General features: G+C 35.9%; 1 protein-coding gene across 2 annotated transcripts in view; it reads left to right on the plus strand.

Annotated features, from left to right (window-relative positions):
• The window catches only part of CSMD3 (CUB and Sushi multiple domains 3), a 1328144-nt gene that overhangs the window by 688931 nt on the left and 615831 nt on the right, over positions 1 to 23382 (plus strand). For both annotated transcript variants that reach the window (XM_045286022.1, XM_030887469.2), the window contains one exon: positions 11260 to 11372. In XM_045286022.1, coding sequence (XP_045141957.1) covers positions 11260 to 11372 — 113 coding nt within the window. The remainder of the gene's footprint in view (positions 1 to 11259; positions 11373 to 23382) is intronic.

The raw sequence follows: 23382 nt of genomic DNA on the forward strand, positions 1-23382 counted from the left end.
AGGCTGGTGTGCTTCTTCCATGTGGGCTTTGTTGCTTCTGAGCTTGATGGCCGCTTAAGCTGGAAATACAGGGAGTCCAGGGCGGATGATCCCTGCAGGACCAGTGGTGTGTGGCAATACTGGGAGGGTAGAGGGAGAGTGGGCTGGAAGGAGGAAACCGATTACAGGGAACTATATGTGACCTCCTCCTTGGGGGACGGTCGGCCGAGAAGTGGGTGAAGGGAGCCGTCGGACAGGGCAGGATGTGACAAGATTACAATTTATGGGTTATCGAGGGCTCATGAGGGAGGGGGGAGCGGGAAGGGAGGGGAAAAATGAAGACCTGATGACGGGGGCTTAAGCGGAGAGGAAATGTTTTCAGAATGATGAGGGCAATGAATGTATAAATGAGCTTTGCACAATTGATGTATGTATGGAATGTGATAAGAGTTGTATGAGCCCCTAATAAAATGATTAAAAAATAAATTTATTCTTTATTGCAGAAAAAACAAACTTATTTATTATGGAAAAAGGAATAACAACAATAATGATATTTAATATAATAAATATTTAATAATATTTAGTATAATAATTATTTATTAGTCCTTCTTTAAATCTATCTGTTCACTTACCATTTTGTTATTTGTTCTCCTTGAGATAGTTGCTATCAGCTCTCCCTCCCCACCCCCCATCTATCTGTGTCCTCAGGGAATCATTAGGATTTCATGCATCAAATGGGCTTAATTATACAAATGTACATGAATAGGTCTAACACGATCCATGAGGTAAACAAAGACCATAATAATAGGACGAAGAAATATGAAAGCACTAGAGGATAATTATGTGGTTCAACAATGCTATACTGAACCCTGGATTTATCATCCCTTCCATGTGGTCCTTCTGTAAGGGACTTTCTAATTATTTTACCAGTAGGTTTGGGATCTTCTCTTTGCCTATGCTCCTTCACTTCAATTTGGTTGCTTGTTTTTAGTGTTTCTTCCATGTGGACTTTGTCACTTCCTGCTAAGTGGCCATTCGTTCAACTTCAATCCTTTAAGACCACAGACACTATATTTTTTAATAGTCAGGCACCATCAGCTTCACCACATTTGCTTATGCACCCATTTTGTCTTTAGCAGTATTGTTGGGAATGCGAGTATCATACATTGTCATATTATTAGAACAAACTGTTCTTGTACTAAGGTAATATTAGAGGCCCAAAGTCCATCTGATTTCTTGTTGTATTAATATATATATGTGTCTGTATGTATATAGAGACAAATATACCTCTCTCTATATATTTATATATTTACATATATACATATTTATATTTATGCCTATATATAGATTTTTTTACTTTCTTATACTTTCCTCTTTTTCTTTTCTCTCCTCTCCTGCCCCACTATCATGTTTACCTGTCATCCGTCTCTCAGTTATTCATCTCAGATACATTTGTATTGATCAAACAACCAGAATTACGTTCCCCTCCTCACCATAACTTTTAGGTCCCTTGCTATTACCCTGGCTTTGTCGTTATTGGCTCATTGCTCCATTCCCCCTGCCTTCTTCTCTCCCATGCCCCACAACCCGGAACCTTTGGTCCCATTGCTGTCTCCTTCGGGATTGTGTATCCTGCCTATCCTATATTGATTAGATACCAAAAGAGGGAGGGGTGGGGGGTGGAGGCTGAGAGAGAGCTAAAAACAAAGAAACAAAAACAAAATAGAAAACCCATGCAAATTATTCCAAGTCTTACTATTGTTTTGACCCTGAATAAGTGAGCAACCCTCTGTTAAATAGCCTGTAAGCCCTGATACAACCCATTGGGCCATTCCCCTTTTTTTTGGGAGATCCATATCCTAGGACCTGCTTACCTAACAGCAATTATACCCTTTTAGTTCTCAGCGTTCTTTCGTCCACTTCCAAGGGGCATGCCTTCTACAAGACCCCATTGTTCTTCCTGCAGTCAAGGCTGGAGCAGTGTGTTCCCACCACCCTGCTATACCTTTAACTCTCAATGTCACCCCCTGTGGATATTGTCCAACTAGTTCAGATGAGGTGCCCAGTGGTGCTCCCTGAGTCAGGAGTCTGTTATTGAGATTCCTCAGGGACTTCTTGTCTTCGCTCCCATTTCTGGTCTATTGAACTTTCCTCGTGGTTTGCCCCCATGTGGGCTATTCAGACCAGCCACACTCTGTGAACTGTATCTTCAGTGCTGTCTTCTGTAGCGCTGTCATCTAGGGGGGCACTTTCTGTCTTGAGCTACAGCTGGCCCTGCAGTCCTCTCTGTGGATGAGCTGCTCTGAGCAGGAATGACACCCTCAAGGCGTGGGACCTCAGAATGAGATCCATTTCATTCTCGCTCTCTCTTTCCTGTTGAGACATAAACAATACCCTCCCCTTGGGTGGATTAGTTCCCTGTTCCCCCCTTGCCATATTTTTTCTTCCCCCACCCCTCTGTGGGCCTCAAAGGTATATTGGGTTGGGAGGGTGGGGGTGATGTCTTTCCGCACAGTTTCTATCTGCATCTTAATTTTTTTTCCTTTTTCTTTTTTGATGATGTATGCATTATTGTATTTCATCTGGCTCTTTCCAGGGTGTCTGGTTCTCAGCCTGGGAACTGAACGATAAGTACACTTTCCCCTATGTGCATTCTGTTGATTGAACTTACCTCAGTGGTCTCATGTTGTACCTGTCCTTTTGTGCTTGGCTAACTTCACTCAGCATAATATTCTCCAACTCCTTCCATGAGATGATGTGCCTCATCATTTCTTCACTGTTTTGGGGGGATGCATAGCACTGCAGTGTGTGTATATACCAGAGATTTTTACCCATTTGTTTATTCTTGGAAATTTAAGCTGTTTCCAATTCTTTGAGACTGTGAACTGTGCAGCGGTGAACAGGGGAGCACAGATGTCTGGTCGTGACCTGTTTCTTATCTGTTCTGGGTATATCCCCAATAGTGGAATTACTGAGTCATAGGGTAACTTAGTTTCCATCGACTTTATGTATCTCCAAGCCGCTTTTCACTATGCTTGTATATGTCTGCAAGACCACCAGCAGAACATGAAAGTTCCAATCTCACCACACCCTATCCAACAGTTGTCGCTTTCTGTTTTCTTGAATTGGGCTACACTTTTGGGTCTTAGATGGTATATTCTGGTTGTTTTTATTTGTATTTCCCATATGGATAATGATTGAGATCATTTTCTCATGTTTATTGGCCATTCAGGTTTCTTCTTTTGTGAAATCTCTGTTTTAGTCTTTTGCCCACCTCCTCAGTGGGCTATTAGTTTTTTCTTATTGTATAGTTGTAGGGCTCTATAAATTTTAGAAATAAAAACATTTGTCTGGTATGTCATTACTAAATGTCTTTTGTCTGGTATGTCATTACTAAATATCTTTTCCTAATCTGTGGGCTCACTCATTACTCTATTGAAAAAGTATTTAGAGGCACACAGTGCCTCTAATATAGATGTCCCACACATCTATATTCTGTTCCTCTGGGTGAGTATCCTTCGTTATTGCTGATAGCCCATGCATTTCCTGCATAAGGTTCTTAGCATTGCCCCTATTTTTTTGTTGATAAGACTGAAAGTTTTGGGTTTTACCTCGAGGTCTGTGATCCACTTTGATTTTGTCCTTGTGTAAGGGTGAGGTAAAGATCTTGGTTCATTCTTGTGCAGGTTGACATCCAATTTTTCTAGCACTATCCGTTAAAAAGGGCATCTGCTTCCCATTTTATTTATTTATATAAATTTTGGCAGGGGAGACCCTTATCAAAGATAAACGTTCAAAAATAAGGGTTGTCTGTATTTTACTGTTTTAATTTCTGAATTTTCTGTTCTTATCCATTAGTCCAATCTGTTTGTTTCTATTATACCAGTACCATGCTGTTTTTATAACTGTAGGTTTTAAAGTCAGGTAATGTAAGGTAATGAAAGTTAGATAATTTGACTACTATATGCCTTAGTTTTAGTGTGTCCTTCTTGAGGTTTAGTCTAATTGGTATCCACTCTGCTTCCTGGATGATTCTCTGATTCTCCTTCATTAAATTGGGGAGGTTTTCCCCAGGAATTCCATATGTATAGTTGCTGTTTGTGTTGTTGAAAAATGATTTGCAATGAAGAAGTTGATGGTCATGTAAATTCTATCATGTGATCTCCACCTTAATTTCTATCCCTAAGGACATATTTTCTAACTTTCCTTTGTCTTTGTTTCAAAATTTTATATTAAAGTTGCTGATAATTATCAATGCATCTTGAATGTATGTTTGATGAATTTCACGATGAAGACTTTGGTAAAACTCTTAAATTTTTTTCCTCATTAATTTTAGTTGTTGGTTCTAAAATTGTTAATAATTGTTGTATTGACTAGATTCCCTTGTATGTGGATAGGTATTATCCTATCACATAGAGCATTGGACCTATAGGTAGATCTTGAAATGTCCTTTTATATGACAAATAACATGCTAATCCTCCTGAATTTTCATTCCCAGCATAGTAAATCAGATGATTGTCTGCTTAAAATGGCAAATATCAGTCCACTTAGGCTCACTAACGTCTAGGAAATCTGTCTTAACTTGTTCTATTTCACTCGTGATGACTTCTAATTTCGCCCTTTTTATTCATTGTACACTCCATGTTCCCCAATATTTAATAGATGTTTGCAGCTGTTTTTTCTCATTTATAATTCTACTCCTTTAGCATATAAGATCCTGAAGGCTTTATTCCATCCACATCATTAGGGTCTCAACATAGATTTGAGAAGTCAGGTCTTCCTCAGTCGTATGTTAAGTGCCTTCCAACCTGAGGGGCTCATCTTGTCACACTTTCTGTGACATTGTCCCACTGTTGTTCATGAGAGGCCAGTGGTCAATTTCTCAAAAGCCCTGTGTTGTTAGTCTGGAAGCTCTATTGAAATTTATAAATTTTGGGAGATCCTGTTGGTATTTGAAATACCAGTGACATAGCTTCCAGCATCACAGAAACATATAAGAAAAACTGTAAGACAAACTGACATTGTTTTGTTTTGTTTTATTTTGTCATTTTCTCCTTTTTATTTAGAAATTTCTACCAGACAAAAATACAAATTCAATTGACATTGTCTGCAAAGCCCAAATTTCAATGTTCTTATGATTCCACCCCCCCGCCCCCAATAAATCCCCATGAGCATCCTGTGCTCCTTGAGAAAATTTATTAGAGTTCCCAGTTGGAAACACCCCCCCCCCAAGTCCCTATAACCTTCTGAACTATGCTGTCTGACTTGAATTTAACTGGGGTGGCAGATCAAATGGGAAAACACAGTTTTGGTTGGACCACTTTATCTGAAGACTCCCTAACAAGACAAATACAAGTATATTACTGAAAGAATTTGTCTGCAGCCATTTTATAACAACTGTGGCATGTTTAAACAGGTTTTATATGGAATAAAACTGTACATATGAGAACAAGAGCCCTAATAGCAGTATATATATTACTTATCTTCATATAAACTGCACATGATAGCACTGAATTAGAAGAAAAGTTATTACATGTATTTCCATGGAGTCATAGTTACATGATAGAAAAAAATATGCTAGCGCACCAGACTACTACCATGATCTCCAATGGATGCACTCTTCTGCCTACAGTCATTACAAAGAAAATAGGCATCAAGCCTAATAGATATTTAATAGATCCTACCTGTTATCTCAATGCTTAAAGATTTTTGAGTACACTTATTTAGGGATTTAGCTCTTTTATTCCAGCATGAAGAATTAAATAGGATTAGAATTCATTATGAAAACTGAGGTTATTCAGCCCATAGATAAACATGTATTAAATAAATATTAATTTAAAGATATTAGGCTTAAAGTAAGTATTAAAAGAATGAAAATATTTGAGGCCTGGGTTTCAAAAATCACTGAAGGCTCCTTCTCATCCATGGGCCTAAAGCATCCTTTAATGAGTGTTCTATCATAGATATGGGTTGAATACAAAGTTATCTACAGATGATAAATCATAAAATTTGTGTACACTCAAGGAATTTAATTGGATACTGAAAGACATTAAACTGAGATATTAGACACTGAGTATGCATACAGAAAAAAGGGATAGGATATTTAATGTAATATTCAGTGTTGGGAAAATATAATTAAGAATAAAACCACTTGTCAACAAGGTGATTCTGAGATGTTTCAGTTATATCATGATCTCAGATATAAATTGATATGCCTTCCAAAGAAAAGTGAGGTGCTAGGTGCTATACTTACTTATAGAAATAATTTATATATATATATATATATATATATTCAAAGATATGATACGGGTAATTCTATAGATCATTTTAATCCACATCTTTATGAATTTTAGAAAACAAAATATTCTTGAGTTTGAATAATATTATAGGACTCCACACATGCTCATAATACCTGAACAACATGAAAATAAATGACTTTCTTCATCTGGTACTTTTTGCTCTGATATAACAAAAGTAACACTTAGAGTAAATACAATTCAAAGAGTTCTCAGAAAAAATCTGGAGAGAGAGAGCGAGAGCGCGCGCAAGCACAATGGGACAATAATCAAACATGACAGATAAAGAAAGAAGAGAGTTCTTTGGCAGGAAATACCACCCCTTGAAGTGATTCTGAAAGTGTCTTCAATTCTCACTTTTCCTTCCCATTATTCTGTCTCTCTCTGGTTTTGCAAATAAATTTTAACTTTCTTCTTGGAATGGAATTCACCAATGTACATCACTAATTGACATTTTCTCAAGATCAGGATATTATAAAAACTCTCTCAAATATTAATTTATTTAAATAAAAGGAACAATCCTCATGCCACAGCAGGCTAAATTCTCACATATATAACCATAACAAATATGGTAAGGAGATTATAAGCCATCTAAGAGGAAGTCCTGCAGGCAACATTTTTTTCTTACTACTATCAAGTAAATTCTGACATGTAGACCACATTTTTTGGCCTCCCATAATTACCCAGTATTAAAGCTAATGAAAATTCCAATCAAATCATGGAAACTAAATTAACCACATTAAAGAACAAAATCTAGAATTTGGGAAAGATTTTTTGTCTAGCTAATATTCTAAAAGAGTGTATCAATAAAATTGGAAGTTATTCACAATTCAGGTTTTCTTTTATGATTACCATATATCATAAGACCTTCAGCTGGTTCATTCAATTAAGGATGTGTTATTCTATCCTCTTATCATTAAAGTGTTAGAGAAATAGAATTGAAAATAAAATTTCCTGGTAACTCTATAAATTTTTCCACAACATAATTATTTTTGCATGAGCATTAATGAAGGGAATAGCAAAGAGAAAAATAAATGTCACCTTTTTATAGAGTCAGGGAATAGAGTCCATATTAATTGACTTTAAAAGTGAACAATAAAATCTCACATGTATGACAAGAAGGAAGTGACAGCACACAACTAGGTGTCGAGGCTGGAGCTCCCAGATAGAAGAGCCTGGCACCGCGTTCACTTGTACAGAGGACGGCAAGTCTCCCATCAAGATGTCCCTGGAACACAAAATTGTCAGGAGGCTTATTTCATTTTAATATCTTCGTATACAAATCTCAATAGATTCCAAGGTATCTAATGGAAGTGCTAAAAAGAAGCAATCCAGGGTTAAGGGTTTAGGGGTATTTTCCTTTTAGCACCAAGAAAAAGTTACATTTGCTTTACATATTTTAGACGTGTTTAGTCTCACACCAGTGAAGATTTGAGAAGTGAGGCATAATTTAGTGCATGTGTCATTTGGCTTGTGGGAACTAAGAAAATACTATGTTAGAAGTTTCAAGATGATACTGCAGAATATATTTTTTAATAAAAATGTATTTTAGTGTGCAAAAACCTTTTTGTGACTGTTTACAAGTGTAGTCTCATGTAATATGTATTCTTTCATGTTCAACCTATTTCACTCAGCATAATGTCCCCAAGATTCAACCATCTCATGAGTGGTTATGCCCGCTCATCCTCATCCTTCTTTACTGGTGTGTCGTGTCCCACCGTGTGTATGTGCCATCATTTATTAATTCACTCTTCCATCTATGGGCATACTGGCTGTTTCCATCGTGTGCTAATATTCATGGTAGTGTGATAAACAGGAGTGAGCATCAGTGTTCATTAATGGCGGTCAGAGTTAGGAAGCGGGAAGGAGAATGGATTCTTAGCTAGAAGAAGAAGTGGAGGAAGAGGAAAGTAATACCCCATAAGCAGAGCATCAACAAGAGTAACGAACGCTGATGAAGATGCTGGGTGAAGTGCAAAAGTTAAAGGCAACTAAGTTAAATATTGTGTTTTTTAATTCTATAGTAATTGTGTTCTATAAATAGATGCCTGAATAAGCACCCAAGCTGAACGAGTATGGCACAGAGAATGGGAAAGTGTGTGTGTGTGTACTTATATTCTTAAACTTAACACCATCAGATCAATGCTAATTCATAGAGACCCCCTGTGGGTTTCTGAGACGATAATTCTAGAAACCTGTGTCTTTCTCCCATGGAGCTGCTGGTGGTTTTGAACTGCAGACCATGAAGATCCCAGCCCAATGCATAATCACCACACCACCAGGGCGCTCTCTCTCACCTCTCTCTCTCTCTCTCTCTCTGTTTTGCAGTGGACATTTGTATATATGTATTTACCTTTGCTACAAAAACATCCTTGAATGTGATGGCGCATACAATGAGCCTGGTTACAAAATCCTCCAAGATAGAACCAAACCCCTTGAGGAAATGAGTCCTGGGCATGGAGGCTCAAGACCATAGTCTTGGGGAACACCAAGATCCACTGGCATAACAAAGAATGCAAAGATACATGTCTCCATTTTACTTTATGAGTAATGGGTGGAGAATTAGAAGCTCTCGAACAGCCATGTAAGGTGCAATCATTGGTCTCTCAAAGTGCAGAGAAGATACACGAAAACCATTATTTCATTGCATTAGTGGACCATGAAAATATTGTTCTTCACAAGCCTGAGATCAAAAGAATTAAATGGTATCTGGCAACAATTACCAACTACTCTTAAAAGGATCATGTTAAAAGGTCCTGGATAGAGTGGGGGAAAAGTGTGGAACCAAACTTAAAGTCATAAAAAGACCAAGCTTACTGGTTAAATAAAGACTTGTAGAACCCTGACAGCTATAACCATATCCACCGTTCAGTTCTGGAAATGATCTCACACCTATGTCTTAATACCACATAAAAATGACAATATGTCCAACAGTAACACTAGAGAGGGATTCAGAGTTCAGAAGGTTTAAGGAAGAAGGAAGAACTTAATTACGAAAAACCTGGAGGAAGGGTGTGGGGATTGGTATCAATGACAAGGTTGCAATCAATGACAGGGAAACAAAATGCATATGGATTGTTGAGTGGAAAATTGATTTGCTCTTTAAACCTTTACCCAACTCACATAAAGTTGTTTTAAAAGCAGGTAGAATAAAAGGACAAAACTGAAATGGATAGGTTTTGGTGTATCAGTTGATTCTGAATCAGAGCACCAAAGTTGATCTGTTGCATAGAGTTCTTCAGATGTCTCTCTCTGTCCGTCTCGATGGGAACTAGGCCCAAGGTCTTTCCTTCCGTGCCACTCCTGCTAGATTCAGAGCATGACCTTTTAGTTAGCAGTGGGGACATTAACCACTGTGCTCTGAGGGCTCCTTTGAGAAAGATATGAAGATGTGATAAGCACAATTATAACTCTTTCCAGAAAATATCATTTTGCACTGTAAGATCTGTCAGTGGAATGTTTGATACAATATAGTTGACGCATTGCCTATAGATGTATCTTTTGTTGTCTACTTTATTTTCTGCCATGTATCTTGCTTCACTCCTTGCTCTTGCTCAGAAAACCGAGTTTGTCTTGGTACTGAAGCTCAAAATATTGGTATCTACAAATTCACCACTTTAAAAGTTATATGCCACAAGACTTTATTCTAAACACATTTTTAAAATATAGTGGGTCTTCTTCAGAGTCCAGAAGAACAGATTCATTTAAATAATGGTGTTGCTGAGGAATTGCTGTTAAGTACCACTGAATCCATCCCAACTCACAGGGACCCTAAATACAACAGAACAGAACACTTTCTGGTTATTTGTCAATCACGTAAAGGTCCAAATTATGAGTATTAAGTATACCGTAGCCTGCAGAGGAATGAGCAAATCTATCTTGGAAGAGATACAGACAAGATGTTCTTTATAAGCTATATGACAAAATTTTATCTCACAGAATTTGAATATGTTATCAGGAAGGTCCAGTTTCTACATATATATCTATATAGAGAGATAGACTTCCGTAAGTAGAAGGTTTTGACAAGAAAGAGGAAGACCCTTAAAGAGATGGATTCACACATTAACTACAACAATCAGCTCAAACAGCAAAAATTGTAAGAATTGTGCGAGACCAGGCAGGGTTTCATTCTGTTGTACGTAGGATCCACCGTGAGTCAGAACTGGTTATAGAGCACCTGATGACAGTAACTCTAGATTAAATTCTTCTACCAATTTGGACACTAACTTTTCATTGAGTCTTTTTTTTCTCCCTCTTTCCATTCTTGACAGACTTTACACCTAAAGTCTCATTTTCTCCTTTTTTATGACATGTTACTTTGTTTTCAAAGTTGTAACAACAGTATTATGAATGTCAGAGGAAACAGGAGAGAAAAATTGAGCATTACTGAATGAGACTTTATTTTAGACTAGGTTCAGAGAGATTACTTGGTATTGAAATATGCTATTATGGGTGAAAATTATCTATGACATGACTAGCCTATGCTATAGATACTGTCTCATAGGATTGATGTAACTACCAACAATGTGAAAGAAGGCTGAATTATAATCCTATAATCCTTGCTATTTATTTATTTTAAATCTTCACAGTATTCAAATGCTTTTCATCATCTTTTAAAATGAAGTTCTGTGAAACTTGAAATATTAAAAAATGCATTCTTAATTTTTTTAATGTTAAGATTTTCATAGATGATAATTTTCAGTTCAAAAGCAAGCTGAGGATCTATGATTGTTTAAAATATGGTACCGTGTCTCAGAGATATGAGAGACTTAGTTAAATATATGCAATGGCATTTGACTGTAAGCCTTGACCTTTAGATTCTATAGCTTTTCCCTTTGTTACATTAGCGCATACTCTTGTAAGTATATAGCCTAGATTTTTGTTTAAGCCAAGAAAAGATTAATAAGCACACTATCTCATAATTTGTATGCAAAAAATGTGTACAGATCATTCACCTGGCCCATCTTCTATCCTTCTCTGTTAGGTTGACTGGGAGCTTTGTGCCGGACTTGACCGTGAGCATGAGCAGCCAAATGTGGCTGCACCTTCAGACAGATGAAAGTGTTGGCTCCGTTGGCTTCAAAGTTAACTACAAAGGTAATGATGAATGGCTACTGTGGAAACAGATTATCTTAATACCACCAGAGAATGCTTTTACATTCAAGTGTAATCACATCTAAATATACCAGTTTTCCAGCATATAAGCAATTCCAATATAATAATGTCTTATATATTAACAACAGATGTTGATTCTACTTTTCAAAAAGTTTATTTTCTCATTAATGTGTGCCTATTTAGCATATCTTATTTCTTAATAATCCACCATACTCTCTGTGTGTTTCATCTACTCTGGACTGCTTATCTGTCCCAGAATTGAACATGCAATTATATGTACTTTATACTGCTGTTCTGGCTAAAATATTCTAGTTATTAAATGTATGATTAAATTACTAAATTCCCCCTAAAATTCTAGGATAGGGGTTATTTATCAGTGATTCTATCTAGTGCAATACATGGTCCCAATGTTAGATTATTGAGTTCTACATAACTATGCAGCCACGGTGGCACTGGGTAAGCGCTGGACCATTCATCACCAGGACAGCTGCTCCAGGGCAGAAAGATGGGGTTCTTTGATCTGATAAAGATTTGCAGCCGAGTTCTGCTTTGCATTTATGTGGTCACTATGTGTTGGACTTGCCTCCCCGATAGTGGAGGTTCTGGTTATTTTTTGGTATGTAAATAATGGATAACCAATGTACCGAATCAATGCTGCCCACCCTGGTGTTCTCAGTGACACAGATTAAGGATCCATTACCTCTATATGGTGAAGTCTTTGGTTCCATCTCCATTTATAAGAGATGCAAGCATTGTTATATCGTAAGTAACTTGGACACATGTTTATCCTTCATTAAAGTCAAAAGGGATAACAAGCATACACACATAGCTTACATATTATCAATATAAATTTGAGTTCTATGTGAAAATATGTAACTTTTAATAAATTACAACCAAAATCTATGCTTTTAAAATAGAAAGCATAAAATCAATCTCTCAAAGTATTGCATTGCTTGAAATTACATTGATCAATGTCATGGTGGGATTTATGTGACTTTATCTCATTGGTGTAGATATTTTCTACTTATGTAATAATAATTTTTAATCAAAATTTCTTCTTTCAAACACTGATTCCCCAAGTCTTTGTATCTAGACCTACAAAGAATAAATGCATGATATTGTTAGTGAGGCCAGATGCACAAATTCTGCATTGGGAATGTGTGCCTGAATTTGAACATATTATATATTCATATGTGTTAATTTATACAGTTCAAAAATTGATGTAAATGTCAGTTAAGACCAAAAGGAGCAACAAAAACTCAACCTTAGTATAATTTAAAATATAACTCTTCTTCATTTTAAACCTACATGAATTCCTTAGCAGATAAAACAAGGTTGCAAATTTTAAAGACGTTTAAAACTCATGTTGAAAGCATCTACTTCTGATCCCTTGCCTCTCTAAATCACTCAGTGACTCTGCCGTTCTTATATTCCTATTGGTTTTTATTATTTCCTTTACCTTGTGGAGGTTGCCTTTCAGGAAATCTAGAATCTCTTTACCTTGGAAACGATATTAATCATTAATGACAATGTTCCAACAAAGAACACAGTTATTAAAGCTCATAAACAGGTTGTAGCAGCATGGGAGTTCTAGAGTTATTTACATAGCTCTTCACACTGCAGTTCAAGAACTGAAAATACATTGGGAAGGAGCACAATTAAGCATTATTTTTTTGGCAATTTTTTCTGCTTCTTTTCCAACTTTGGTAATTCAAAACATCTTTCCTAAGGATCTTCTTGTGTGCCTGGCACTAAATGAGTTGTTGGATGTAGAAAAAGTAGCTAGATACCCTTTCTACCAGGAAGATCACCGGATACAAATAAGGAACAGAAAATACACAGCTATTGAAGCGCGAGTATTTAGAGAGAAGAAATTTGAAACCAACCTAGGAGATTCTTAATGAATAATGCCCTCTTCTCCCTTGCTTCAGACTTGTCTCTGTCTATGTATTCTCCACACTGAGTGCTTGTTATACTCATGTTTACGTTATTTCCGTGACTCCCACTGTCTAGAGATAAAGTTCATAACTTCCACAGATTTTCCCTGATACATGCTTTTACCATGCTACTGTCTTTCTCCCACACCCAAAGGGCATGGACTGATCCCCAATTCTCTGAACCCAGGATACTCTTCATTCTTTCATTTCTTGGATATTAAATACCTTACAGTGAACCCTCGCCACTTTGCGCTTTGACTTCCGCGGCTTCACAATATCGCGGTTTTTGCGTAACAGTGCATGCTCTGTCATTACTGCCACTGATTGGCTCATACTGTATACGCTTCTGTCTGCATCGCTACGTATCGGAGCTACGTATCAGATGCATTTTTGCTTTTGTACAGTGTACTGTAATTGTGATTTTTAAGAAATTTTATCTAAGCCCTATGATGCTTCCTAAACGAGCTGCTTCTTCTAAGCCTTCTGACAATAAAAATAAGCGCCAGAGGAAGATGCTCACCATCCAGGAAAAGGTAAAACTTTTGGATATGATCAAAGATGGCAAGAAAATCATGGAGGTTGCACGCCATTGATTACAGTATTTGTAAGAACTATGTATAATATTACTGTATGTGAAATATGTAATACTGTAAACTAGATGCCATAAATAATATAATAAATAATAAATGATAATTGTAACGTCCAAACTGTTTTACTGTATTTTCCCTTTTTCGTTTAATAAATTGGGTAATACGAGTGTAATGGTGACTAAAGGGTGTTTTTTCATGTCCTCTATGCTCTAACTACGAAAATATTTGATTTACAAATAAGGAATCCTACTTCGCGGAATTTCATTTATCACGGTAGGGTCTAGAACCGATTACCCGCGATAAATGAGGGCTCACTGTACATATTTATAGTTATACTAATTTTAACTCAGTATATGCTTCCCCTTCTTACAAAGTTAAAATAATCTCTCCTCTATGAAGTCTTTCTCAACTCCACCCATTACAGTAGACGGCTTTCTCTGCATTACAATTCCTGTACAACTTCTATAATAGGTACACAAGCAGGCAGAGACAAACCTAGTTGTGTTTGTATTTCTATTAACAACCACCTGCTATGTCATCATCGATGATTAAAAATTGATACTAAGCTGAACAAGTTATTTGATGATATATTATCATTCAATATACATTAAAATTATCCTCAGAAGTTTTCCATTGTTATTTTACCTATGACAATCACATTTTTACATTCTCCATAATTTATAACGTCAACTCTAAGTTGAAGTGAAGTGTATTTTGAGAAATTTGAAATAACCTCTGTTGGAAACTTCCTATAAAAGGATAATAACTTCGTTACTCTTGTGCAATGGGAGTGGGAGGAAGGGTTAGTGCCCAACTCGTCATCCTGCTCATCATTCCCTTCAGATCCAGAAGAGATCCTCCGGATGAAATAGCATAGCTTAATACCACTGTTCTAGCACTGTGACAGAGAGAACAAAGATTTATCTGTAAATACAAAGTAAAACATATTTGTCTGATTGAATGCCATTTTCTTTAGATTTTAGTCTTATCTTTGGAATGATATTTTTCTATATGTTTTGTATAAGGGCTATTTTAAAATATAAAAAAATCAAGCAAAATAAACTGAAGTGAAAAATAGTTACTATAAGTGCAATTAATTCTTTGATAAATTCAATAATGCTTTGTTAGTAATTCTTTATATAGATAGTACTGGGCTGTTTATTTATGCAATTAGAATCATGGATCAAATGCTACATGACTCTTGAAAATGATGTAATGCCCGTATGGGTGTACAGCGATTCAAGACCATCTCTACTCACAGATTTATGGATTTACCTAACCTATTGTTCACAAAATGACAATATTAATTCCTGCTGATAAGGAGGAATAAGCTAGATGTATATTTTTCCCCATATCCCATGGATACATTCGTTTTGTTGGACTGTTTTTAAATTGCCATTAGTTCTATTCATAATAACTAGAAAGGAAGCAAAAGAGGAAACAGTTGTTTGCAATAGGCACATTAGTATCCATTAGCCCCTCAGTACATTTTAATGGATATTTTCATCTTAGAAATCCTAAGGACCACAAAAGAGATAATTATTTCTAAAAGCCCTTTGTATTCCAACCATTCTGTCCACATTTCATCCACCCAGAGTCCTGGTGGCTGGTGTTACTTGTTGGCTAAAGTAAAGACAGAGGGGTTCGGAAATTAATCAGGCATTTGTATGTTATGTTATATTCACAGATAAGTCTTTGGCTTCTCATTCCAGTGTTAGAATGATGTTTTCAAATTGTTATTTAATGTATAGAGTTCTTTCAAGATTTGGAGGAAACGAGTCATAGTTTGACTAGTTTGATGTTAAGCCACAATCCCACTTCCATTTCCACACACACACAAACATATACACACTCATACATGCACACACACAGAACAAAATTCACATATGTTCATTTAGAAAATATTTGTTTATAAAATAAGTATCTTTATCATTCCTTGACAGACATAAAGATTCATATTTAGTCAGAGAGCTTAATTAAATCCATGGGAGAGGCACATAGTAAAAATTCTTTAGCCTTTATAGTATTAGAAAATTATTATATAATTATTTCCTCCTTTTAGAAAAAAGATGCTATACTGAATTTACTGACTTTCAATTTTGAGTCAGTTTGCATCCTCACTCAGCAAGATAATAAAACATGTATTCTCTGCTTACAGGTACCATGTTCCTTTTGAAGAATAAATATTGTCTCATTCTGTTATTTTGTTGTTATTATCCTCATTTTAAAGAGGAAGTAATTGAATCAAAAATATTATTTGTTTGACATCAAATGATAATAAGTGGAAGAGTTAAAATTTGACATGGAATTCTGTTATTTTAGACTAATGCCTTTAACAAACTTTATGTTAGGCCCATAAATCTTAGCTTAAAGTTAATTTTTTAGTCTTCTAAATATTGATATAATTCTGAACTAAAGTGCACAACTAGATTTTAAAATTTTGATGAAGCCACCTGCTTTTATGGGGTAATATAACATTTTGAAATGGAACAACTTTATGAAATGTGATTATTTTTCTGAATAATTGCAAAACAGCTTTTATGGCTTAATATAAACTCAAAAAATTCATTTCCTCATTTTAATGTTAAGATGTAGAAATCCCATTACTTTCCCCAAAGCAAGTCTTTAATTTAATAATGAGGTCACATGTCAGATATAAAAAGATTTTATAGCAAGGATCTAAAGATTAAACAGCTAAATGTTTGCAAGTGATTTTCCTTAATTTAAGTTTGAATTTGAATATAAACTCTAGCTCTCTTTTAAAGTGCTTATTTACTATTGGTGTCATTTTAAAAATGACATTTAAAAATGTTTTCCAAGGTTGTTAAATATTTTCAGATAGTTTCTAATGAGAGTTATAATTGCCTATCAATGGATGAACATATAAACATAATGTGATATGTTCATAGGATGGAATGCTGTGCATCAATATAAAGAGAATTGTGAGATGGAGGAGGACTTTGTGGACTGGTGTCAGACATATGGGTTAATGTTGGACTTGTGGGTTTGGGCAGCACTGGATTGGGATGTTTTCTTGATGTGCACTTACCTTTTATATAAAACTCTCTCTTATACATGAGTTTCTGTGGATTTGTTTCTCTAAATTAGCCAGACTAACACATCCCCTTTCACCTGAGTTTACCCCCGTCTACCCTCTAGTGTAGGAGTCCCGGTGGCCAGCTAGGGTATGCATTGTACTGCTCAGTGTAAGATCAGCAGTTTGAAATCATGGAACAGGCAATCTTTCTACTCCTGTAAAGGGTTGCAGTGTCAAAACATCCACAGGGACAATTCTACTTTGTCCTGCAGGGCCACAGTGAGTCAGAATCCCCTGAATGGCAGTGAGCTTCCTCTCTCGTCTGTACCCGCCCCTCCTCCCTTTTCTCTTCCGTACCTGGGAACCGTCCATCCTGTTCTTTCAGTGGGAGAACCTTTTCTTGACTCCTTACAATAATTGTTTCATAGAATATTTGTCTTTGGTGCTTGATCCTTTCCACTCAGTGGCATGTCTCCTAGATTCATCCATGTTATGAAATGTTGCACAGATTCAAAGCTCTGTACTTTTTAATAGTATCTTTATTTTGAAGGAGGATTATGGGCAAAATGATTGAACAGTTTTTGACAGAATGCGCAAGTAATATCAGAAGATTAAGTAGACTAGAATAATATATGCTCAGAATTTATATTTTAATGCTGCACTGCTTATGTTTTGTAGAGTCCCAGGTTTTATCTTTCTTACATCTATTACAAAAACACGAGTGCTAGATTTATCATAGACATTATAATGGGGTAACTATATATCTTAGCAACAAAGTGAGTACTGAAAAATAGCAATCCCTTTTTTCCCCGCTTTTAAAAGTAAAAATATTTCTAGGCCTACGCAAGGCATTTCAAAGCGAAAAACCATTATGTTCAGCTACCTATTAATAGTGATGATACATTTCTAAGACCTAGCAAATTCCTCCTGTGAGGAAATTATCAAGATTGAAATAGAAAACGCCACTTCGCCCCCAACTACATGTGAACTTTTTCACCTCTTTACTGAGGGTTTGCTCAAGAAGTCCTACAATATGTATGAGTTAGTTAATTGTGCCAGCCTGGCCAATAATCACATGTGGGGCTAATTGAAAGGCGGGGGGATAAATGGGTGGTGAGTCTCGCCTTTCTAGTTCTCAAGTTTCTTGCTTTGTGATGGTCACACCAGGATGCAGCTGCCTTAGCAGCTCCCTGCTTCAGCTTGCAAGATTGACATCCTACAAGACATCCCCAAGGAGAAGCCGCATGGACCTATCCCGATGCAGCCCTGGGTGCTGGAGCAGCCGTGTGGAGACCCCTGCTAGTGCTGAGATGCTTATTCATTTACTGACTCAGCTTTCCTCCTGCAGTGGGCATCACTGCCTCTGTTTTGTGAGGTGGAGGACTTTGTGGACTGGTGTTGGGTTAATGGGTTAATGGGTTAGTGTTGGACTTGTGGGCTTGGGCAGCATTGGTTTAGAATGTTTTCATGATGCACATTTTCTTTACATAAAACTCTCTCTTATATATGAGTCGCTGTGGATTTGTTTCTCCAAAGTACCTAGACTAATACAATGTAGAATCCCATGGGATAGGGACAAATACCATTATAAAAAGAGAGAGCGAGAGGAGACAGTCTTCCCCTTGTATGATTTATTTAATGTCAAAATAATATCTGGCAGAAAAATTATTTGTATAAATACTATTTTTGATCTTTTGTCTAATAAGTCTAATAAGAAATTCTGTGCTGTCCAGTGATAAATACATCAAATTACAATCTACAAAGAAGTACAGTGATAAGACTGAGACCAAATGGCTTCAAATATTTAAGAATTATTATTGGTTATCTCTTAAATATTTTTTAAATTGTGTACAATAAATAATAAAAAATAGTGTAATATCTTCTTTAAAAATATCTGAATCTCCCAAATTGTCCCATGAACTACAAAAACAAATTAAGGAAGTATAATCATATAAGTCATACACTTGTGTCATTTTTTTAGTTGTTTCATTTTTAAGAAATGTTTATTTCCCTGTGTCATGTACTTTAACTAGGGAAATTCAATTTAAGATTAGATTAATCTATATAGAATATATACTTAGATGATTTTTTGATATTCTATTAATACACGACACCATCCATAAAGAAAATAATGCTCAATTATATTGAAATAAAACTGAAATGACAAAAATTTTTAGAAACTAAATTATTTTTTATATACTAACATAATATTGCCATAATATCAATGGGAACTGACAACAACCACCAATCTTTGTGTGTTGCAAAAATCTATTTCAGAGTTTGTACAATTACTTTACAGTCCAAATTCATTTATAAAAGTAACTGTTTTTCTCTGGGAGGGCCATGCGGATCAGTGATTTAGCACATATTTACCAAGAAAACAATTGTCTTATCCTTAAAGAAGGAGCTTGGAATACGTAGTCACTGTGTTTCCTTTGAGGGATAGCAGTTTCCTTTCATATTCAATATAATCATATCGATACATTCATCGAACCATCCAAATATACTGTACTCACTATTCACTCATTGCAGTACACTGAAGTGCCTTCAGTGCAAAGCTCTCTGGATAATCTCAGAGATATAGCTTTCCTCAGGATTTTCTCCATAGTTACAATCTTACTATCTGATGGTGGCCTGCTAGTAATGCACTAGTACGTCCCCTCTTGGTTTTCCCATCACTGTGACATTTCGAGATATCTCCTCTCTTCATATTGTTTTAATTTTCTTTATTGAACTACCGTAGTGTGTAAAAATTGGCTCTTCTTGCGTAGGAAAAATGACAAAATCACATATAATATTTGTGTGGGATTGTCATGATGACATTTCAATCTAGCCATCAGAAAAAAAGAGCTTTTAAACATGACTCATAAGTACTTTTATATATGAGTAAGATTTTTTCTTTTGTCCTTACTCTTTATTAGAGTACGGTATTTTGTTATTATTTTTCATGTAGGACATCAAGATCCTTCAGAAAACAACTGCTCCTAAAATATCTCATTTACCACTGTTTATTCCAACCCTCTGTGAGAATCATGCCCTGTGTTTCAACACCCCCAGAATTAGAATGAATGGCAGTAGAATTTTCAAAGCCATGTCAATTTAAAAAATATTCTTTGGATTTAGATGAATGTCAAGGATTGTTACATAGGTAGCTAGCTAACAAAAAATAAGAGTCTTAGTCATTGCTTTCCATTCAGCGGTACACAGTCTGACAGTAAACAAATTATCTAAATGGAAAGTAGGATGTGTGTGAACAATAGAATCTGCTTTGGGGAGAACAGGATAACGTACAGAACAGACGCTTCAAGAAAAGCTTTCAGTAGTTGGTGGACTTGGACTGAGGCCTGAAGGCTGAGTAGGTGTTAATGGGGCTGGAAGCTTGGCAGCAGGCCCAGCATGTCCCTTTTGAGAAGCTAGAAGAATTCTAGAATCTGTAGTAAGAATGGACAGAGTCTATGCATAGTCAGGGATCAGGCTACAATGATGGAGAGGAATAGTATGTTTTGGTACAAGCATCATGAAATAAATGATCCCTTTACCACCCACCAGTTTGTCCCAGAAGACAAAGCACATCATTTATTAATATAATGGATTATATTTAGAAGAGATTCTTGAGGTAATTGAGTGGAATATAGTTATTTCATTGAGTATGCGGGTATTAAGGCCCAGAGAAATTGCTTAATTTTTTTTAAGTTAAGTACTAGCTGACCCGCACATAGGAGTATAAGCTATTGCGTCTAAGGAAATCAGTTCCCGTTGTTCTCTGTTGCCTCAGATTTTACATTTCTTCACCCATTTAGGGTATATCCAGTTAGCTGATTGAGAGATTTAATTTTGAAATCATACAAGAGTTTTGAAAAATTATGTGTAATGATCATATATTTTTATGAAAATAATGGCTGCGAGTTTTTCCCTCAATATCAGTCCCTATGTAACTTCAAATACAATTGTGATTATACATTACATCTGCCTTGATTGGGGAAATTGTTCTAAATCCAAGTGAAGTGTCAATATAAGTAGAAGCAATTATATTAGTAACTAAAATATAATTCTTCATATGCTATAAGCAAAAGGTGGAATGCGAGGAGTCTCAGGTAGTGTATACACTAAGCACTTGACTGCTAGTCCAAAGAGTGGTGATATAAATTCCTGCCAAGACGTCTCTGAAGACTGGTCTCTGCTTCCAAGAGGCCAGAGCCTGGAAAACTGTATGGAGTAGTCCTACTCTGCATCCACTTAAGTTAAGTTAGAATCAACTCAAGAGCAACTAATAACAACAACAGGGTGCAAAATATGTGAGGTCTGCACATTTTCCAAGTTTTATTTTTAGTGGCAGAAAAGAATTATTCTTCAGTGGATTAAGCAAAATCCTACTCTGGTTTTTCCTGAGACTAACTGAGAAAGAAATCATGATTTATTTCAAAAGCTTAAGACAAATCTAGCCAATCCAATTATACAAAGAGATATTGTTTATAAATAAAGGGATTATTTTCTTAATATAGCATTGTACAAGTCCATGACAACAATTATACTGTTATTTATCTAAATTCAATAGTTGAAAAATTACCCGCCCTCACATACTAATGAATGGGTGGATTCTACTGATGGATGCTAAATTTGGATCCTGTGTCCTTCATTCTTTGGGGAACAATGACTAGTGAGGGTATGGTATTTTCTTCACATGGGCCAAGATGTCAGAGGGGAGTAAAAATCAAACAAGCGATCATGGTAAAGCTCTTCTTACATCATGGCTACTAAAATCCATCAACCAAATCAGGTCTGATTTGCGAGTCTAGAATTGAGAGGCAAGCAAGTATATGAGCCCACAAAATGCAGTTGGCTAATAAATATACTTTATTTGTAATCTGGTTAACCAAAAGCACTAATATGAATAGTAATGAAGAGCTTTGGTTGAGATTCAGCATCAGCTGACAAAAGAATACAATGTGCTTTAAAGCAAAATCAGATACTCTGATGATACAGTGAGCTCAGAAACATGTGGCCTTGGAGTGGAATGGGGAGATGGTTTCTGAAATGGAAGCGGAATGATGGGGTAGGATTGGGAAAGGCATCAGAGTTATTTCTGATGTGGAAAAGGAAGGACTATTTAGTGACAACAGGTAAAAGTAATATAGTCAGAAAATATAGATAGAAATAGTCATTGTAATTAAAACCTGAAGGATATTTTTGGCATGCAATATATTTCAGTGCTATTCTATATAGCCTGTCTCATTGAAATAACTAGCAAAACTGTGGATATAATTTAAATAGTGAACTTCCACACTGTCTTAATTTCTTGCAGAGTTTCATCAATAACAAAAAAGGATAGAATATATATATATCAATATTTAAAAACTTTCTATTAGAAATAAAACTATTTTTGCATGTGAAATATGCTGAATGAATGTTAATTACTGGGATTAACCAAATGCCATATCGTCTAATATTACTTATTGTGACCTATATAGTGTTTCCCAGACTAAACCTTTACTGCCTCATCGTGGTCCTGCAGAACAGTTGGTGGGTTTGAATTGTCAACCTGATGGTTAGCGACCCATATCCTAATCACTGAGCTATCACTCATGCATATTAGTAATGTACTATATCATTCAGGAGCTGAAATATGAAGACCTAGTAAACATGACTTTAAATGCAACTGTGTTTAGAGACCTCTGACAAGTGACTTCAACCTTGGCTGCATCGATTTTGATAGAAAGAATGAGAAAGCACCAACAAATGTGACAGAAAAAGGAGTTTTGGCCATCAAGTCAATGAAGGAAGGTAAACAGCCTCTAACATGATTTATGTTTGCATAACATCAGTCTGGTAATTTTATGGCTGATGAATCAAAGAAAGGAAAGGGTAACTAACTGTTTCAATTATCCAAGTAAGAGATCATGAAGCCCAATAGGAGATAATAAATAGATTAGAAAAAGGTAAGTCAATCTGAAGACCTTTCCAAGATAAAATTGAGAATCTCTAGATTTCAATAAGATGCATTTTAGAATCATATTGAAGTAGAAGGTAAATTCAAAGACAACTCCAGAGTGATGTGGTGAACAACTGGGATATTAAGTAAATAGAATGTGTAAAGGAAGATAAAATTTGGAAGTTGGGAAATAAAGTGGATTGAGACTGCATGTAAACTCACAAGCGAGGTATCACAATGGAGATGCTAACATGGAGCTGTAGCTCAATTCAGAGAGCTAGGCTTTCTGTTGGATAACCTAGGAGGATAGGTTTAATTAAACTTGTAGAAAAGGATATAACCAATCAGCAGAAATAGATTGTGTGAACAATTAAGGAATAAATAGGCCTTATCAGCTAAAAGTGCAATGGTGATAATATAAGTTAGGATTCTACTTGAAAAGATTTCCCACTTCAGAGAAATGTTATACTCAAGCCAATTCTAAAATAACAGAGATATT

The sequence above is a fragment of the Echinops telfairi genome, unplaced genomic scaffold (genome assembly GCF_000313985.2).
Source record: "Echinops telfairi isolate 266 unplaced genomic scaffold, ASM31398v2 ScPeMD7_1;HRSCAF=3_0, whole genome shotgun sequence".
NCBI lineage: Eukaryota > Metazoa > Chordata > Mammalia > Afrosoricida > Tenrecidae > Echinops > Echinops telfairi.